This window comes from Pan paniscus, chromosome 4 (assembly GCF_029289425.2).
Source record: "Pan paniscus chromosome 4, NHGRI_mPanPan1-v2.0_pri, whole genome shotgun sequence".
In the NCBI taxonomy this organism is placed as follows: Eukaryota; Metazoa; Chordata; class Mammalia; order Primates; family Hominidae; genus Pan; species Pan paniscus.
The window spans coordinates 107,067,397-107,084,474 of NC_073253.2; the positions used below are offsets into that span (position 1 = coordinate 107,067,397).

At 36.0% G+C, this 17,078-nt stretch overlaps 1 protein-coding gene across 1 annotated transcript; it reads right to left on the bottom strand.

The window, feature by feature from the left end:
• Nucleotides 1-16,178: 16,178 nt before the first annotated feature.
• Nucleotides 16,179-16,785, bottom strand: LOC100968071 (large ribosomal subunit protein eL20-like). The gene has a single exon (XM_034960332.3). It carries the CDS (start codon nt 16,728-16,730, stop codon nt 16,200-16,202), a length of 531 nt encoding a protein of 176 aa, XP_034816223.1. The 5' UTR covers nt 16,731-16,785; the 3' UTR covers nt 16,179-16,199.
• Between the last annotated feature and the right edge of the window lie 293 nt (nt 16,786-17,078).

Genomic DNA, 17,078 nt, shown 5'->3' on the forward strand with positions numbered 1-17,078 from the left:
AGATTGAATGTTAAGTAAAGTAATTCTTTCAAGTGCATTACAAGTACTACATACTTATTCAAAATTACTTGGCTTATCTGGTCAATACTCTGCAAATTAATTGAGGCAATTGATTCCTGGTGCTCACTGGGAATAAAAAAAACAAGGAGCTTTACATGAAGTAATTATAGAGCCTAAAACCACATATTGTTGAGAAAAACAGTACAATAGTGTGGAACAAACACTTAGCTTGTGCTCCCAAACCTTCGCTACCCTTTCCTTCCTGAACTTAACATCACTTCTGTCTTACGCCTATGCCCCCCTTTAGACCCACTCTTGTCATCAGCCTTACTCTCTTTGTTCCTCTGTCCTTTCTACTGTTCTGCAAGACCCAGTCTCTGATGAATCCTTCTGAATTTGCCCCTTCTATTACTGGAATATTGAACACCACTGAGAAAATAAAACAATTATTAAGACATGTGTATCAGACATATACTCTTCAACCTCGGCTTGCTAAATATTTTTATGTGCTTGGTCAGCTGTCACTCTTATTCCCGTAGGAAAGAAACCAATATTGAGTTGCTCTTTTTGAGTCCCCTAACTCGGGTCCCACCTCTTTCAACGAAGACTTTGCTACACCTTTCATACACACATACACACTCAAAATATAACACCTCCTGCAAGGTACCTAAGTTTGAATCTATCTCTGACCTTCTGTTCAGTCTCTGAAGCTGGGACATATCAAAGCACAAACTCATCAAGTCCAGAAGGGAGTGCTGCCCACACAGGGTTTTGGGAGTATTCTGAGCAGGACAAATATTTTTCTGGGATATTTATTCTTCTCTTGATATTAGCAAAACTTTTGTTCAGAACTAATGTTAAACTGAAGCTCAGATGTGGTTGCAGGTTTTTTTTAAATTTTGAATTATTGAATAATCACAAAGGGTTTTTTTCTATACAGTGATAAATAAGTGGAAATGATCTGATCCTTTCTCAGCCTTATCCTCACTGGTACTGAGTCCCAGAGAAGCAAAGATCGGTTTACAAAAGGAAAATATAACTTAAAGAAATTAAAAACTAATGTTTCTCTAATTGGATGAAATTGGACTCGACTTGTTTCATCTCAATTTGGTCCCTGAAAATTTGCTGCAAAAAATATCAAACTTGGCTGGGCATAGTGGTTCACGCCTGTAATCGCAGCACTTTGGGAGGCCGAGGCAGGTGGATCACCTGAGTGCAGGAGTTTGAGACAAACCTGGGCAACACAGTGAAATCCCATCTCTAAAAAAATACAAAAATTATCTGGGCCTGGTGGCTCACACCGGTAGTCCCAGCTAATTGGGAGGCTGAGGTGGGAAGACTGCTTGAGCCCGGGAGGTGGAGGTTGCGGTGAGGGGCGATCTTGCCACTGCACTCCAGCCTGTGTGACAGAGTGAGACCCTGTCTCAAACAAACAAACAAACAAACAAACAAAAAATCAAACTTTAATTTTTAAGAAAGTAAGACACTGTGGCTTAGATAGTTTAACATTTACTTTGACCTAAGCAAAGATCATGAAGTATTATCTTTGAAAACCAAATATTTTAAGATTGTAGGTATCCAGTAATTCCTTCATGTAATGTATTAATAGCTAAAAAAAGAGAGGATGAAGGCAAATTGCTTTGGAATTATTATTAACACAAACAAGATTCAGTTCTACATTATAGTCAATATATTATTAAACAATTTAAGCAATGACTTAGAAGTAACAGATTTTTAAATTTTACCAAAAAATCTTTGCTTTTTGCCTCTTTCCTCTAAAAAGTCACACCAATATTAAGTATTTGGGACCCTTAACATTCTCTACACCTTCATTCCCAGATTGTATAACTCAAAGATGCCATTTCTATGTAACTCAGTGGTAGTCCTAATATAGTAATTACAGTCACTATACTGTTATCATTAGTTATTATATATTCTACTTATTGAATAAACATCAATTTAGAATAATAATAATATTAATCTTAGCTAGAACTTCATAAATGCATGATTTCCTAAGAGTTGTGTATGATTTATTCTTATTTTGTAGGTGAGAAACTAAAGATTTCCATTATTAAGTAGCTTGGCCATAGTCAATAGATAGTATGTTGTTCAGTCAGGTTTTAACCTACACCAGCATAACCCAAATGCCACCTTTTAATAACTACACTATACTGGATTTTATCTTATAGGTACCCTACTCTTTAAGTGTGTTCCCATGCAGTAAGTATATCATTTGGCTTTGAGCATCAGTCTACAAAGAAGACCTTATCAAGCCCATTTTATAAATTAAAATTCTGAAGTCCAGGTATATTAAGTGACTTCCCCAAAGTTATTTAGCTGGTCTGTGGCAGAGCTGGCTTCTTGATGGTGATTTCATCTATAGACTTTTCTAACAGATGGCCTCAAGGCATATGGCATATATGATTAGAGCCACAAAAAAGTCTCTGTTTTGTTGTTACAGTTTCAATAAATAATCATAATAACACTTATAATATTTTTCCAAAATGAGCTATCTTCCTGCTTTTGAGGATAAATCATTTACCAAATCCTGTGAGTTAGTAATCATGCATATAAAGGTGATGACTTATATTCTAACCTGTCTTATAGTCTAACATGCTTATATTCGTTCATGCTTATATTCCAACATGACTTTTCCATTTGATTTTCCAGATACTCCTATATATTTTTTCTTCTTTTAATCAGTAATTTGAGGATATTTCACAGTCTTCAAAAATTTTTATAAAAAATATTGTCCAAAGTGTACTTTATAGATGATCATATTAAGTAATATATGGATCATACTATTTTTAGTAATTGACCTCTCTGAAAGGAACTGGTTGTTATGGTTACCATAGAAAACAGAGAAGGGGAAAGAGGATTCACTTTTAAATTGCTGTAGAGTTTTGTTTTGAGTGATCACATTCACAATTTCCCAGCTGACTTATTTCACCATCCTCTCAGGAAACAAAGAACTAATATACATAAGCATGGAAAGTGCTATTTCTTAATTCTTTTGGTATATACTATATTCCAGATTCCAAAGATGTGGAATCTGCTATCCTTTTGTGTGCATACCCTTAAATAATTTACATAAGTGCTCTCACCTCTGAATACACAATTATTTCATAATTTTCTTATGAAAATTATTTTCTTCTTTCTCAAACATTTGTATAGTTTAGAACTATACTATACAAATGTTTGAGAAAGAAGACAGTTTTAACCTTCAGCCAGTTTTCTTTGTTGCAGAAGTATTTGTCTGGTTAGGATTCTGCTGAAGGCAGGTAGTTATGCAAAAATCAAAAGGCACTAGTTTCAGTTATGCAAATATAATGTCCTTAGATTATTTGATATATTTACTTAGGACACTGAACACCTGCAGATATGATCAGTTAAAATATGCAAAGAGAGTTAAGTCTCTGACTTATCTATTTATTTATACAAATTTTCAAATGTTTAATCAAGATACAAGGAACAGGCAAACATCTGAAAGACATTTCTTATTCATCTTTGTAGTAGGATATGTTGTGGGCCAAAATAAAGTGAACACAATTACATGCCATTCAAAGAGCTTAACATTACAGAAAGGGCAAAGGCAGAAAAACAACGATTCCCCTCCATTGCCTCCGTAACTTTCTTTTTGCTTGATTTCTGCCCCTCTTTTGAGAAATAGTAGGATTAAAGTACTCCCCAGGTCTAGAAATTTATACTGTCTGCTATTAATTGACTTGTCCAATGAACAGATCTTTGTTGAGCAACTATTATGTACCAGGTACAGTGCTGACTACTGCTGAGGACTTTTAGGGGGTATTGCTGCTAAAAAAAAAATTCCCTCACTATTTACTGGGAGAGACTGAGATTTAAAGAAATAAGCAAAGAGACTTGGGAAGGCTAAAAGAATGGGAGTATATGCAAAATATTAGAAGAACATATTGCTCTAGGAGTTAATGAGAAGAAACTGGTTGGTCTGGTAGTATTGGAATGCTATTGAATAGTTAGTAGGAACTGAGGAATATTGAGTTTGAAAGGAGTAATAAGGAAGCATTGAGGTCAGAACAGAGGATGTGGAGAATATTAAAAAAAATAAAAATAATGGGATAAGTTACCAAGAGGAAAAAAAAAAAAAAGGAATACCAAAGGAACTGGTGTAATAAAAAGGGATTTTAACCTAGCGAGGAATCTTAGAGAAGTGAATCCAACAATGCGCCGACACTTTCCCTTGAAGCATATGCCAAATCCCCAACTGTGTGGGGAAAAGTTAGGAAGAAACCTAACAGAAACCGGCTAGACTATAGACTTTCACAGTCTTACAGGCTAAAAGAGGACTTTCTGCCCTGGAGCCACCAAAAAGGATATGCCTGGTAAATATTCAGGCTTTCAGTTGATAGTTCAGAACCCAGTAGGACTATTCCTTAGGAATAAGAGAAAACTGGAAATTGGCAAGCCTGAAACTTGGCACTGAGCCATCCCCATAACTGATTGGATTGAAATGATCCTCTTTTACTTTAATTTCTCTCTAGAAGAAAAGTGAATTTTCTCTGATGAGGTATAAAACTATCTACAGCTTATGTAATTTTATTAAAAACTTCGTAATTCCAGAAAAATTACCAGGCATGTAAGGACTCAGTTGTCAAAGAAAGTTTTTTTTTTTTCAGTTATCGTAAATATATTGAAGAAAATGGATAAAAAGATAGAATTTTTCACCAGTGAGAGTATCTATAAAAAATCAACTGAAAATTATAAAACTGAAAAATACAATCACTGATATAAAGAATTAAAATAAGACTCGGCATAAGACTCGGCAAAACCGAAGGTATGATTAAGGACATGGAAGATGGATCAGTAAAAAATATTCAAACCGAAGCACAGAAAGAAAAAGAAACGGAAAATACATATCAAGCCACAGATCCAAAAAACGCCATGTAAGATACAGGTAAAAGAAAATACAAATCAAGCCACAGGTCCAAGAAACCCCATGTAAGAAAAGTTCTAAGAAAATACATGTCAATTCACAGATCCAAGACACCACACGTAAGATAAGGTCCAAGAAAACCACATCTAGTCACGCCGAAGTGAAACTGCTGAAAATTAAACATAAAGAAAATAATCTAAAACCACCCAGAATAAAAGACATATGGCTTTCAAAGGGAGCAAAGGTAATACAAACAGCTGATTTCTCAACAAGATTAATGAAAGCCAGAAGGTAATCGAACGGCACCTTTAAAGTGCTGAGAACTAAACGCTAATGAAGAATTCTGTAATCAGTAAAAATGTTAATCAAAAATGCTATTTCTGATGTTTTAAAAATATATTTCCAAAAAAAAGTTTTTGAATAAGAGATAAAGACTTTTCTAACAAACATACGCAGAGTGAATGCTTTGCCAAGAGGCCCGCCTAGAAAGAAATACCAAAGAGATTTCTTCTACCAACAGGAAAATGATCCTACATAGAGGCACAATATTGTGTGAAAAAATATATAGCTCCAGAAAGAGTAAATAAGAAGGTAAATATAAATGAATATGGATGTTTAAATCAATGATTAATAATGTCTTGTGAGGTTTAAAACATATATAAACAAAAAGTACATAGCAACAATTGTGAAAAGATGAGAGGCTGGTAAATGGATTTAAAGTATTATCAAATCATTTTATTGTCTGAGAAGTACTAAAATTACTAACTTATCTTAGAGTCTAATAAAGCTACTTGTTTTTAATAATACCTAGGGTATACTAAGGGTATATATAATACCTAGGGTAGACTAAGGATATACATAATACCTAATACTAAGGGCATAATAGAACACGAACAATCAACAAGAAAAGGAAATAGAATGATAAAATGATAAAAATAATTCATCCAAAAGAAGAAAAGAAAAAAAAAAACTGATCAAACAAAAAAAAGTAAGATGATAGTTTTAAACTGAATATATCACAATTATAATATGTAAATGGTGTAAACATTTCCAATTAATATTCTAACACTGCAGACTATATAAAAATAAAATATTCACTATAACAACCAAAAATTTGAAAGTAAAAGGATGGAAAAAGATAAATTGTAAAAACGCTAGCTGAAATAATGTTGAAGTAACTATACTAATAAGAAAAAAACGTAGCTTTATGACAAAATTATAATAGGAATTTGGAACATATTCAACCAAATGATTTATTCCTATAACTAGTTGATGTGCTTTTTAATAATATTTTAATTATGCTATTTAAACTTTCATTTTCTAAGTGCTTATCTCTAATTAGAAACACAAATGATTTCTGTATGTTGACCTAGAATCTAGCCATCTTGCTAAATTCACTTTAACAGTTTATCTGTACATTTTTTATTGTTTTCTACAATCACAATTATGTTATCTACAAATGATGACAGTTTTAGTTATTACTTCACAACTCTTTATCTTTTATTAATTTTATTGTGTTATTGCACTGGACGGAACCTCAGTGCATCATTGAATGGAAGTGGTGATGATAGACTTCCTTTTCTCATTGTCAATACCAGTGGGAAAGCTTAAATTTTTACCTTTAATTTTGATGCATGCTGTAAGATTTCTGAAGTTTTTGTCAATCAGATTAAAGAACATCCTTTCTATTATGATTTAATTTGCTATTTTCTAGATTTTTTAGATAATTGATTTTTAACTTTTTTCCTTTTAAAATATATTAGAGGCTTGGCATGGTGGCTCACACCTGTAATCCCAGCACTTTGGGAGGCCAAGGTGGGTGGATCACGAGGTCAGGAGATCGAGATCATTCTGGCTAACATGGTGAAACCTCGTCTCTACTAAAAATACAAAAAGTTAGCCGGGCGTAGTGGCGGGCGCCTGTAGTCCCAGCTACTCGGGAGGCTGAGGCAGGAGAATGGCATGAACCCAGGAGGCGGAGCTTACAGTGAGCTGAGATCCTGCCACTGCACTCCAGCCTGGGCAACAGAGCAAGACTTCATCTCAAAAAAAAAAAAAAAAAAAAGGTTATACATACACTGATATATGTGTATGTATACACACACATATATTAGAATACAAAAAATATTTCACATGTATAAGAATTGACCCTGAGTTTATCAGTTCAACACATAAACATAATATTTTCTCAATAAAAATATTACGTCACATCATCTGAAAGAGCCATTTTTTGGTAGGTGAAAGAAAGTCAAATATCAGAAATTCCACAAGTTTCAATTAATTATTATGGTATACCCAGAATTCTCAACTGAAGTTATCAGATATCTGAAATGTATTAACTGCAAAATGCAACTTTAAAGATGATTAAAGGCAATTTTGTAGAAAAACATTAAATAATTAGATCATACATTTTTAAAAATGTAATTCAGAAAATCTGCAGTGTCATATTATAATTAATTGCACATTATTCAATCTAATAGTTTGATCTGCTGTGAAGAGTTAACTGAAGGTGTCAACAATTTTAAACATAATAATTGTAAAATGCAATTTTGAAGCAACTTCCTTACAAAAAAAAACTTTAAAAAATACATTCTTCAGAAAAATGGCAGTGATGTGGTGTTATAGAGATATGGGTAAAATGAAGTCCTTGATTATGTACTGAGAATAATTATTTTGCTAATATTTTTAATAGTCACATAATCAATATAAAGCCTTTTTTTGTTTTCTGTTTTGTTCTGTGGCCAGTGACTTTCATTTGTAAACTGAGATTAAGGCTATGATTTGCTGAAAAGCATTCAGTTTACAAACTAATGTAAACAATTAGGATATCTTGCATGACTCTGAAGAAGAGATATTGGGATTAAGTTAATGATTTCTCTGAAGTATTTGAAACAACACCAACTGAAGAACTGTGGCCTTCTAGAAATGTACCAAAGAAACACTCTCATGCATATGCATGTGTAAAGTAATGTTGTGTACCATTGTTTGCCAAAAATTGAAAATAATCTAATTGTAGTGGTAAGGATAAATAAACTGTAGTATTTTTGTACAGATTTTACAGGTTAAAATGAAAGAATTAGATATGTATAAATCTCAACAGTATAGTGTGGAATGGAAAAAGGTAACAAAAGGATAGGTAGATAAACTATTTAAACCTACAATGCATAAAACAATACCATTTATTATTTGTAAGTAGAGTTGATTCCCATTATTTATGGTAGTTATACTTGTTAGATATAGTGAACTCCAAGTTTATCTTCAAAGAATCAGTATGTCAGTATGTTCAGCTCTCTTATTCTTTGATTCTCCATTTTAAAGTTTAACTTCCTGGTTCTCTTTACCTGCTTGCCTCTAGTTTCAGTAAACAACTTTCCCACCAGTTCTAATCAGTAGTTCATATCTGTTCCTCTGGTCACCTGCTTTGACCTGAGTCGCCCCTGGTCACCTGCTCTGAGCTGAATCATCCTGAGTCACCTGTTCTCTAACCACCCTTTCTGTCAAACTACCCACCCTGCCACTCTGGCTTGTACCTCTGCTCTCTTTAAAATAGCTAAACGGAATTAGCATAGACTGTGTGGTCCAACCCTAGCCAATAGGGGAATGACACAGCAGTATGGGCTACCTGCGTCAGGAATAAAAACCCCTTCCCCTCCCTTGTCCAGGTGCGCTCCCGCCATTACTCCATCTGCGAGTCATACCCTTCTATAGAAGTAAAAATTGCCTTGCTGAGAAAATTAATGTTCAAGCACTATTTCTTTGCAGCACCAAGGAACAAGCATTTTGCTTCTAACATATTCTATGAAGTTGCCATGAATACTGAATTAGCAAATAGTGAACCATTGCTCCTGGGGAAAATATGGGGTTAGGTTCCTGCAAGCCTCCGGTCATAACATTTTCATCAACAGATGAATATAACTTTGTGTTATGTGTATTTATTTTTAAAGACACCTTATTTAATATACATTGTTGATACATTACATTGAACTTACAAGCAATAGCATTATATCTCAAGCCTGAATGAAGCTTATTTAACTCATATTTCTCCAAGAGGCACATTGTGGCCTTCTTGCACTTAGGAATACTTGACAGTATTTCAGGACTACACTTGGAATAGACAGACATTAAAACTGAAGATTTTAAGAGAGCTTATTAATTGGTAAGTCTTAAAGAATGTAAATAAGCCTCACTTTCAGTAATTTAAAAAAATTGCCACAGATACTGACAAAGACTCTCTCCTTGATCAAACTTTAGTCAGATTTTTGAGCTCTCCTCTCAACTAGATCTCCACCTAGGCCCCTATTCCTTGCCTGGTCTCCATAGCTCACATTTAACAAGAATCCTGCTAAGTCCGTATAGAGAGAATCTCCCACTTTTGATATCTGATCACCCTGACCGTCGGAAGCCATTTTAAACAGCAAAATCACCAACAAACAGCTCAAAAATGTGGTACTAAATAGATCACAAAAAAAAGTGCTTGTGTACAGGATGAAAGTTGATACAAGAAGGCAGAGCGCCACCTTGCTTAATCTCAGTTAGGGATGTGCACGTTGAACAACTTAAATTTCTCACTGCTCTGTGCATGTTTGCAAATGACTACAAAAGCTTCACAAGTATTGATTTTGGAGCTACAAGTAAGTCTTAGAGAGTAGACAAATTTACAAATATGAAATCCACAAATGATTGGGATTAACTGTATATTCATATAGTATGATTACCAAACTATGTGTGGGAATGATAAGCACCAATTTCAAGATAATGATAACCTCTGGGGAGATGGGAAATGGAAAAAGATGATGCAGGGCTAGAGCTGATTTTTTTTTTTAATTGGAAAGAGACAAAACTGGGACATATATGGCTGATCATAAATATGTTACATTATTGTTAGTGCTTTTCTACACATTTAAAATATTTCATATTTAAAAATAAAAATTATAGAAGTGTGATCTGTCTGCCTTTATGGTTTCATTGGAGACTATTTACAAAGCTTAATTTGTAGCTGAATTATATTAGATAAGATATAAAGAATTTTTGTGAAAAAGTTGTCAGTGATTGAAGTGGATTATTGATAAAAGATAAGGAAAGTCTCCAATTAATGATGTTGCCTAAAAACAAGAAAAGTCTAATCCTATAAGTATATTTTAGAAACAGAGATGAGAAGTAATTTAACCAGAAGTTTCTAAAGTCAGCTGTACTGTAAAAATAACTGGGTAACTTTCAAAAATATATAGACAGTCCTCTGAATCCCCAGTCTTTCAGATTTCAGTTGGGTAGGTCTGAAGTCAGTGTTCTTGAAAAGCACACCAAGCGCATTCTGATATATAATTAGGTTAGAGAACCACCAGACTAGATGTTAGCCTTAGACCCAGGGCCACTGCTCTGCAATACTTCAGAAGATACCATGCACACAGCACTCCGCTGGTACCTCTAAGAGCTGTGCAGTGTAGCAGCCCTGTTAGATTCTCATGCTTTCTTTGTTATATTATTTTTGTATTCCTGATTAGGACTATGAGGAATTATAAGATCTAATGAATCATTTAAGACTATAGAATCTGAAATGTAGCTCCAGACACAAATATTTTTAGCTCCGTTTTATCATTCCCTTCTTTAAAAAAAAAAATCAACTCCTGTCTTTGGTTGCTTTCAAATCAAGCATGTGTACATGAAAAACAAAACTTTTCAAATGTGGTATAAATAGATATAATGGAATCCTAGTTAAAGTCATTAATGTAATCATATTTGGGGACACAATTATATTTCTAAATCTGAATCCAAACACATCAAAGGAAAAATATTTAGAACCAGTCAACATCAAAGAAATTTCTTGACCAAAAAAATGCAGACAGTTTCTCTATTAAAATGTCTGTGTTGGTATTTTTTAGCTGAGCCTGTTTTTAAAAAAACAATAAAACAAGAAGCAAGTAGAGCAGAGATGTGCGTTTAGTTTCATGTCCTTTCTTTCTCCCTTTCTCTCTTCACCAAACTCATTCAGCATCATTGTCCTTGCTTTGGTATTAGAAGCTCCTTATTTAGCTCTCTCTTGCCTTCACTTTTTGCTTGACTGTGGCTTAGAAGAACTCAGAAGAGGGCATTTATAGGAGAAGAAATATTTATATATATTTTTTTCTGGAAGACAAAAGCATCTTGTGTTGCAGTAATATTACGTAGAATATGTTGCTTTGTAAACAGTACCAACAACCTCTTCTACTATGAAAATGCTTAAAATATTTTCTGTATATATATTTTAAGTAAACTTTTTATTATTTTTAAACCACAGTTAATTTGCAAACTAGTTAATCAAATTTTGAATCAGCAAGAGCTAAAGAACACAGGCAAATTCCATTTAGTGTGGACCAGCTCATTTCAGACCAACCTTCCCATTGAAAACAACTAAAAAGTAGGAAATATGGAAATCAAGTCTTTGAAGGCATTGGAAAGTTATCAAAGCAGTGAAGACTTGAAAGTCCAAGGTCCTGGAGAGAAGGGGAATAAAGTATAATGAGCTCAAGATTTGGTGTCACTTTTCCCTGGAGGTATTTGTAAACTTAACAACAGATAACTAAAAGACTGGGAAGCTAGAAATCAGTGACAGAGACTGAGAAGCTGAGAAGACCCTTAGGCAGTTTGATATAATAGAATTAGGGCAACAAAAATTTGAGTTTAGAGCTTTCAAAAGAGGAGAGACCTCGGTAAACATCCAGGCTATCAATCGGGATTCCTGAAAGGCTACATGCTAGGAGTAAAGTCAAATGGAAATATACCAGTCCTTACAAAGACTAAACACAGCTTCATCTCTGTTCCTATTAGACTAGTGATTTGCCCTTACTGTAGCTGCCTGCATAAATCCAAAGTGAATACTCTCTAGGAAAACATCAAATCATTCAGAGTCTGAAATTTTCTCCATAACTTTCATGGACAATGTCCACCATGTAAATTAAAAAACAGTACTTGGTATACCAGTGAACAAGCTCAAATAGTCAAAAATTAACAGAAAATAATTGAAAACAGAAACAGATACACAGAAAATCCACATATTGTAGTTATGTGACACAGACTTTAAAATATTTGTCATTAGTATGCAGAAAAGTATAAATGAAAAATGGAGAACATCAACATATCACTGGAATCAATAAATAAGAATCAAGTAAAAATTATAAAACTAAAAGCCATATGTTTTAGTCCATTTATGTTGCTGTAAAGGAATACTGGAGGCTAGGTAATTCATGGAAAAAAGGTTTATTTGGCTCTGGTTCTGAATCTGGAAAAGTTTGAGATTGGGCATCTGCATCTGGCAAGGGCCACAGGCTGCTTGAACTCATGGGGGAAGACTAAGGGGATCCGGTATGTGCAGAAATCACGGCAAGAGAGGAAGCAAAAGAGTGAGAGGGTAGGGGTCAGGTTCTTTTCAATACCCAGCTCTCTCAAGAACTAATAGAGTGAGAACTCACTCACTGCCTCCTCCAAGGGAAGACATTAATCTATTCATGAGAGATCCAACCCCATGACCCAAACACCTCCCACAAGACCCACCTCCAACAATGGGGACCAAATTTCAACATGAAATTTTGATGGGTCAAATAAACCAAACTACAGCACCATATATGTTTGCATGTATCTCTATCTTCCTATCTAATCCCCAGTCTAGCTCTGTCTCCTGACAATTGGAATTAACCTGAATTTTAACTTTAATTAAAGTACTCATATATATTTATCTTTATCAATATACTTTTTCCCTAAGAAAAATGTCCAGTTGTTAAAATAGAATGATATAAAGAGTTCAATAAAAACATTACATATACCATAATTTCTAAATGTGTATTATGTTATTTAATAGACAAGTATAAAAATATTAACTAGGATTGTCTATAATTTTATTATTAATGAAGAATGTCTGAGCTGAGCGCTATAAGATTATAGTCTAAACTGTGGGTTATAGATAAAGTCTTTGGGTTTCAAAATTTCACTAAATTCTTATTGTTTTACATATCCTGGCAGAAGTCCAGAGTAATTCAATGTGTCTTCTGAGTGAAAAATCTCACGATCTTACTTATTCTAATAAAATCATCACTCTGTAAAGTCAGATGACAAACAGGAGCTTAATCACTACTTTTTAAAAGTAGATGTTTCCTAGATACAGATGTATTTTTAGGTATTTTACAAGTTTAGTTTTAGTGTAGCATGTATCTAAGTACATAAATACATGCATACAGATAAATATCTACTTTAATTGGTTCACAGATTAATGAAATTAATACTGATTTTTCTAGAAATTCTGAGGGACCAAAGGTAAGAGTGGCACTAATGGAAAATGGGAAAGAAATATGTTTTAGCCCGGCATGGTGGCTCAAGCCTGTAATCCCAGCACTTCAGGAGGCTGAGTCGGGCGGATCACGAGGTCAGGAGATCAAGGCCATCCTGGCTAACACGGTGAAACCCCGTCTCTACTAAAAATACAAAAATTAGCCTGGCGTAGTGGTGGGCACCTGTAATCCCAGCTACTCGGGAGGCTGAGGCAGGAGAACGGCATGAACCAGGGAGGCGGAGCTTCCAGTGAGCGGAAATCACGCCACTGCACTCCAGCCTGGACGACAGAGCGAGACTCCGTCTCAAAAAATAAATAAATAAATAAAAAATATGTTTTAGAGCCTAACCCCTGTAGACCAATATTATCTTTCCCATTATGCAATGACGTGCCAAGAAATTAAGTAACCTAGTCATGGGCACAAAGCTAGCAAACAGAAGCATTGGGATGGAAACACAGCTCTTTTTAAATGTTTTTTGAAAGCCCATGTTTTTTCAAACACATTGTACTTTTTTATCTATAGAAATATGTTGATGGAAGGGCACATTTAAGTTAAAATTGGTAAGGCAATAATCCCATTAGGAATTTAATGGGATTTTTAGATGAAGTCTATTACATTCCTAATTTGACTGTGGCCAGAAAGTTCATCAAAAGTAGATCTCATATTTCAAAGGTGTATAGAATTCCATACGTATTTTTGTATCTATTATTTATAATCTTTTCCAGGTGAATTTAGCACACAGTTGTTCCAGTTATGTAGCCTTGAGTGCATAGGTGTATAGCGTATACACTGGTTAAAATAAATAAATTATGTGAAGCAAAAAAGGAGTAAGACATAGGTCTTTATGTAAAGTGCTATGAATAGTTCAATAAATGCATTACATATATCGTCTATGTTGTTATGTGTGTTGTGCTTAATTCATAGTCACAGAAGAGATATACGTCTCCTCAGAACCTAAGTGTTTCCTTAGTCAGAGTTAAGAACTGTGATGTATTACAGCTAAAAAGTGTGCAGTTATGTAGACTCTACTTTCCTTTTGCATTAAACTGCTTTCATATTCTGTTATCATACATGCTCATTAATAGCAATGTTAGATCCTTTGACATTTAATGGATTAAAAATAAAACTCAAATAAATAAATAAGTAAATATAGAAAAATAAATAAATAAATAAAACTCTTCTTTATATTTTCAGAAAAGGCCTAGGCAGCAATGTTCATATCAAAGCAAAGTGCTCATTGTTTCTACCTCTAGTCTTCAGTCCAAATGGATACTAAGTATTGGGGTGGGAGAATAGGACAGGTCCACAGCTGCAAACTTCATTATCTTCCATAGTCCCTATGCTTTTTTCATTTTAACTCCACAACTGCAATGACATGTTTTTAATTTTGTTTACTGTCTCTCTCTCTTTCTAGAATACACTAACAAGCAGGGAATATGTGATTGGCACATGAAAGGCACATGCAGAATTCTTGATTACCAAGAACAGAAGACACTAGTTTATTGAAACAGAAAGGATTTTTGGTAGCTCACAAATCTCCTGGAATGCAAGAAAATCAGATGTGGATACTGCATAGTCAGGAAGGATGTAGGTAGGAAAAATGCTCAGTTCACATCATGAACTACTCTAATAAAACCACTGCAACTGCAGCCCAAAACTTAGCCCTGAGCATGCTTAGGTATAAACACAACTATCTACCATCACAGTGGTTCCAGGAGAACCAGCTTCTAACTCCATGGTGCTTGTCAGGAGGTCTATTCTCTATCCGAGGCCATAGCTTAAAGTTTCTCATTTTAATATTCAGGTCTCCCTCAGGGACATCTGATGGGTGGCACCTAGGTCACATGACTGCACTCTAACTGCAAGGGAGTGTGGAAATATAATCTTTTTGCTCGTTTGGATTTTTTTTTTTTTTTTGAGACAGTCTTGCTCTGTCACCCGAGCTGGAATGCAGTGGCACAGTCTCAGCTCACTGTAACCTCGGCCTACCGTGTTCAAGCGATTCTCCTGCTTCAGTCTCCCAGTGAGAGGTGAAGCCAGCTGGGCTTCTGGGTCACGTGGGGACTTGGAGAACTTTTATGTCTAGCTGAAGGATTGTAAATCCACCAATCAGCGCTTTGTGTCTAGCTAAAGGTTCGTAAACACACCAATCAGCACTCTGTAGAAACCGACCAATCAGCAGTCTGTAAAATGGACCAATCAGCTCTCTGTATAATGGACCAATCAGCAGGATGTGGGTGGGGCCAAATAAGGGAGTAAAAGCAGGCCACGCGTCACCACTGGCAAGAACTCAGGTCTCCTTCAGCACTGTAGAAGTTTTGTTGTTTTGCTTTTGGCAATAAATCTGGCTGCTGCTCAGTGTTTGGGTCTGCACTGCATTTATGAGCTGTAACACTGACCATGAAGGTCTGCGGCTTCACTCCTGAAGTCAGCAAGACCACCAATGCACCAGAAGGAAGAAACTCCAGACGCATCTGAACATCTGAAGGAACAAACTCAGGACACACCATCTTTAAGAACTTTAACACCGCAGGGGTCCGTGGCTTCATTCTTGAAGTCAGTGAGACAAAGAACCCACCAGAAGGAAGCAATTCTGCACACACCAGTAGCTGGGATTACAGGCACGTGCCAGCATACCTGGCTTATTTTTGTATTTTCGGTAGAGACGAGTTTTCGCCATGTTGGCCATGCTGGTCTCAAATTCCTGGCCTCAAGTGATCCACCTGTCTTGGCCTCACAAAGTGCTGGGATTATAGCCCTGAGCCACCACACCTAGCCGGAAGTATAATTTTGAGCTTTTCCCCCATTTTAGTGGAAGAAGGTAAGTTGAAAGAGGGTTGGAATGGGTATGGAATAAGCCCACATGTAATGTACATTACAATACCCAATTAATATTTGTTGGGTTGCCTTATTACAAATAATTTTTTTTTTTTTTTTTTTTTTGGCGTTCCTGAGTTTATTTGGGGCACACCCGGGCGAGGGCCCTGCACCTAGAAGAAGGTGTTGGGCCTCTTGGTGGTGAAGCGTGGCTTGTGCTGATGGCGCAGGACCCGGTGGGGCAGCGGGAACTTGATCTTGGAGTCGTGGAACTGCTTGACAGCCGGCCGGCGGCACTTGCTGGCGGCGATCTCCTCCACCTTCATGATCTGAATGGAGTGGGCTCGGGCGCGGTGCCGGGCACCCATGTCTCGGTAGCACTGGGTGACAGCGCCTGCGGTGGTCAGGTCCCGGTATTCCCGGTACATGTTGTGGGTGCCGCTCCGGGAGTCATAGCGCAGCCAGATCCCGAAGTTCTTCACCCGCAGGGGGGACTTCTCAAACACCTGCCCACAGTAGACAATCTCCCCTGAAGACTTCTTCATCTTCTTTAACTGAGATACAAAGTACCAGAAGCGGGACTTGACGACGACATGATTAGGCGCAAAGATTCGCATGCGGTAGAGGGGCGGCGTGTGGCATTTGGGGGTGGGCAGGCAGCGACCCACTACCTTGTACTCTCGTAGCGTGCCCGAGGCCTTCATGGCGTGCTCTCCGCCTTCGCCGCCACCCGCAAAAGGCTACAAATAATATTTTCTTATTTGAGAGTGTATCCTTATGCACTGGGGTAAAATTGGCAAATAGATATTTTCTTAAACACTAATTCTGATTGCTCGTTAATACTTGGCTAGATATTTTCTTAAACACTAATTTTGATTGCTTGTTAGTAGTCGGCTTTCCCATGTCCAGTGGGAAAAATGTTGAGATTGATCAGTGATGTTTTCCTTATATAGTGAAGGATTATTACTACTCTAAACGTATGTTTGATAAAACTTCACTAGTGGAATAATGGGCACTGCTGCATACCATCAGTGTAAGGGATGCACACGTTT

Coding starts and splice junctions, on each gene's coding strand:
- LOC100968071 (XM_034960332.3), bottom strand. CDS start 16,730: ATGAAGGCCTCGGGCACGCTACGAGAGTACAAGGTAGTGGGTCGCTGC.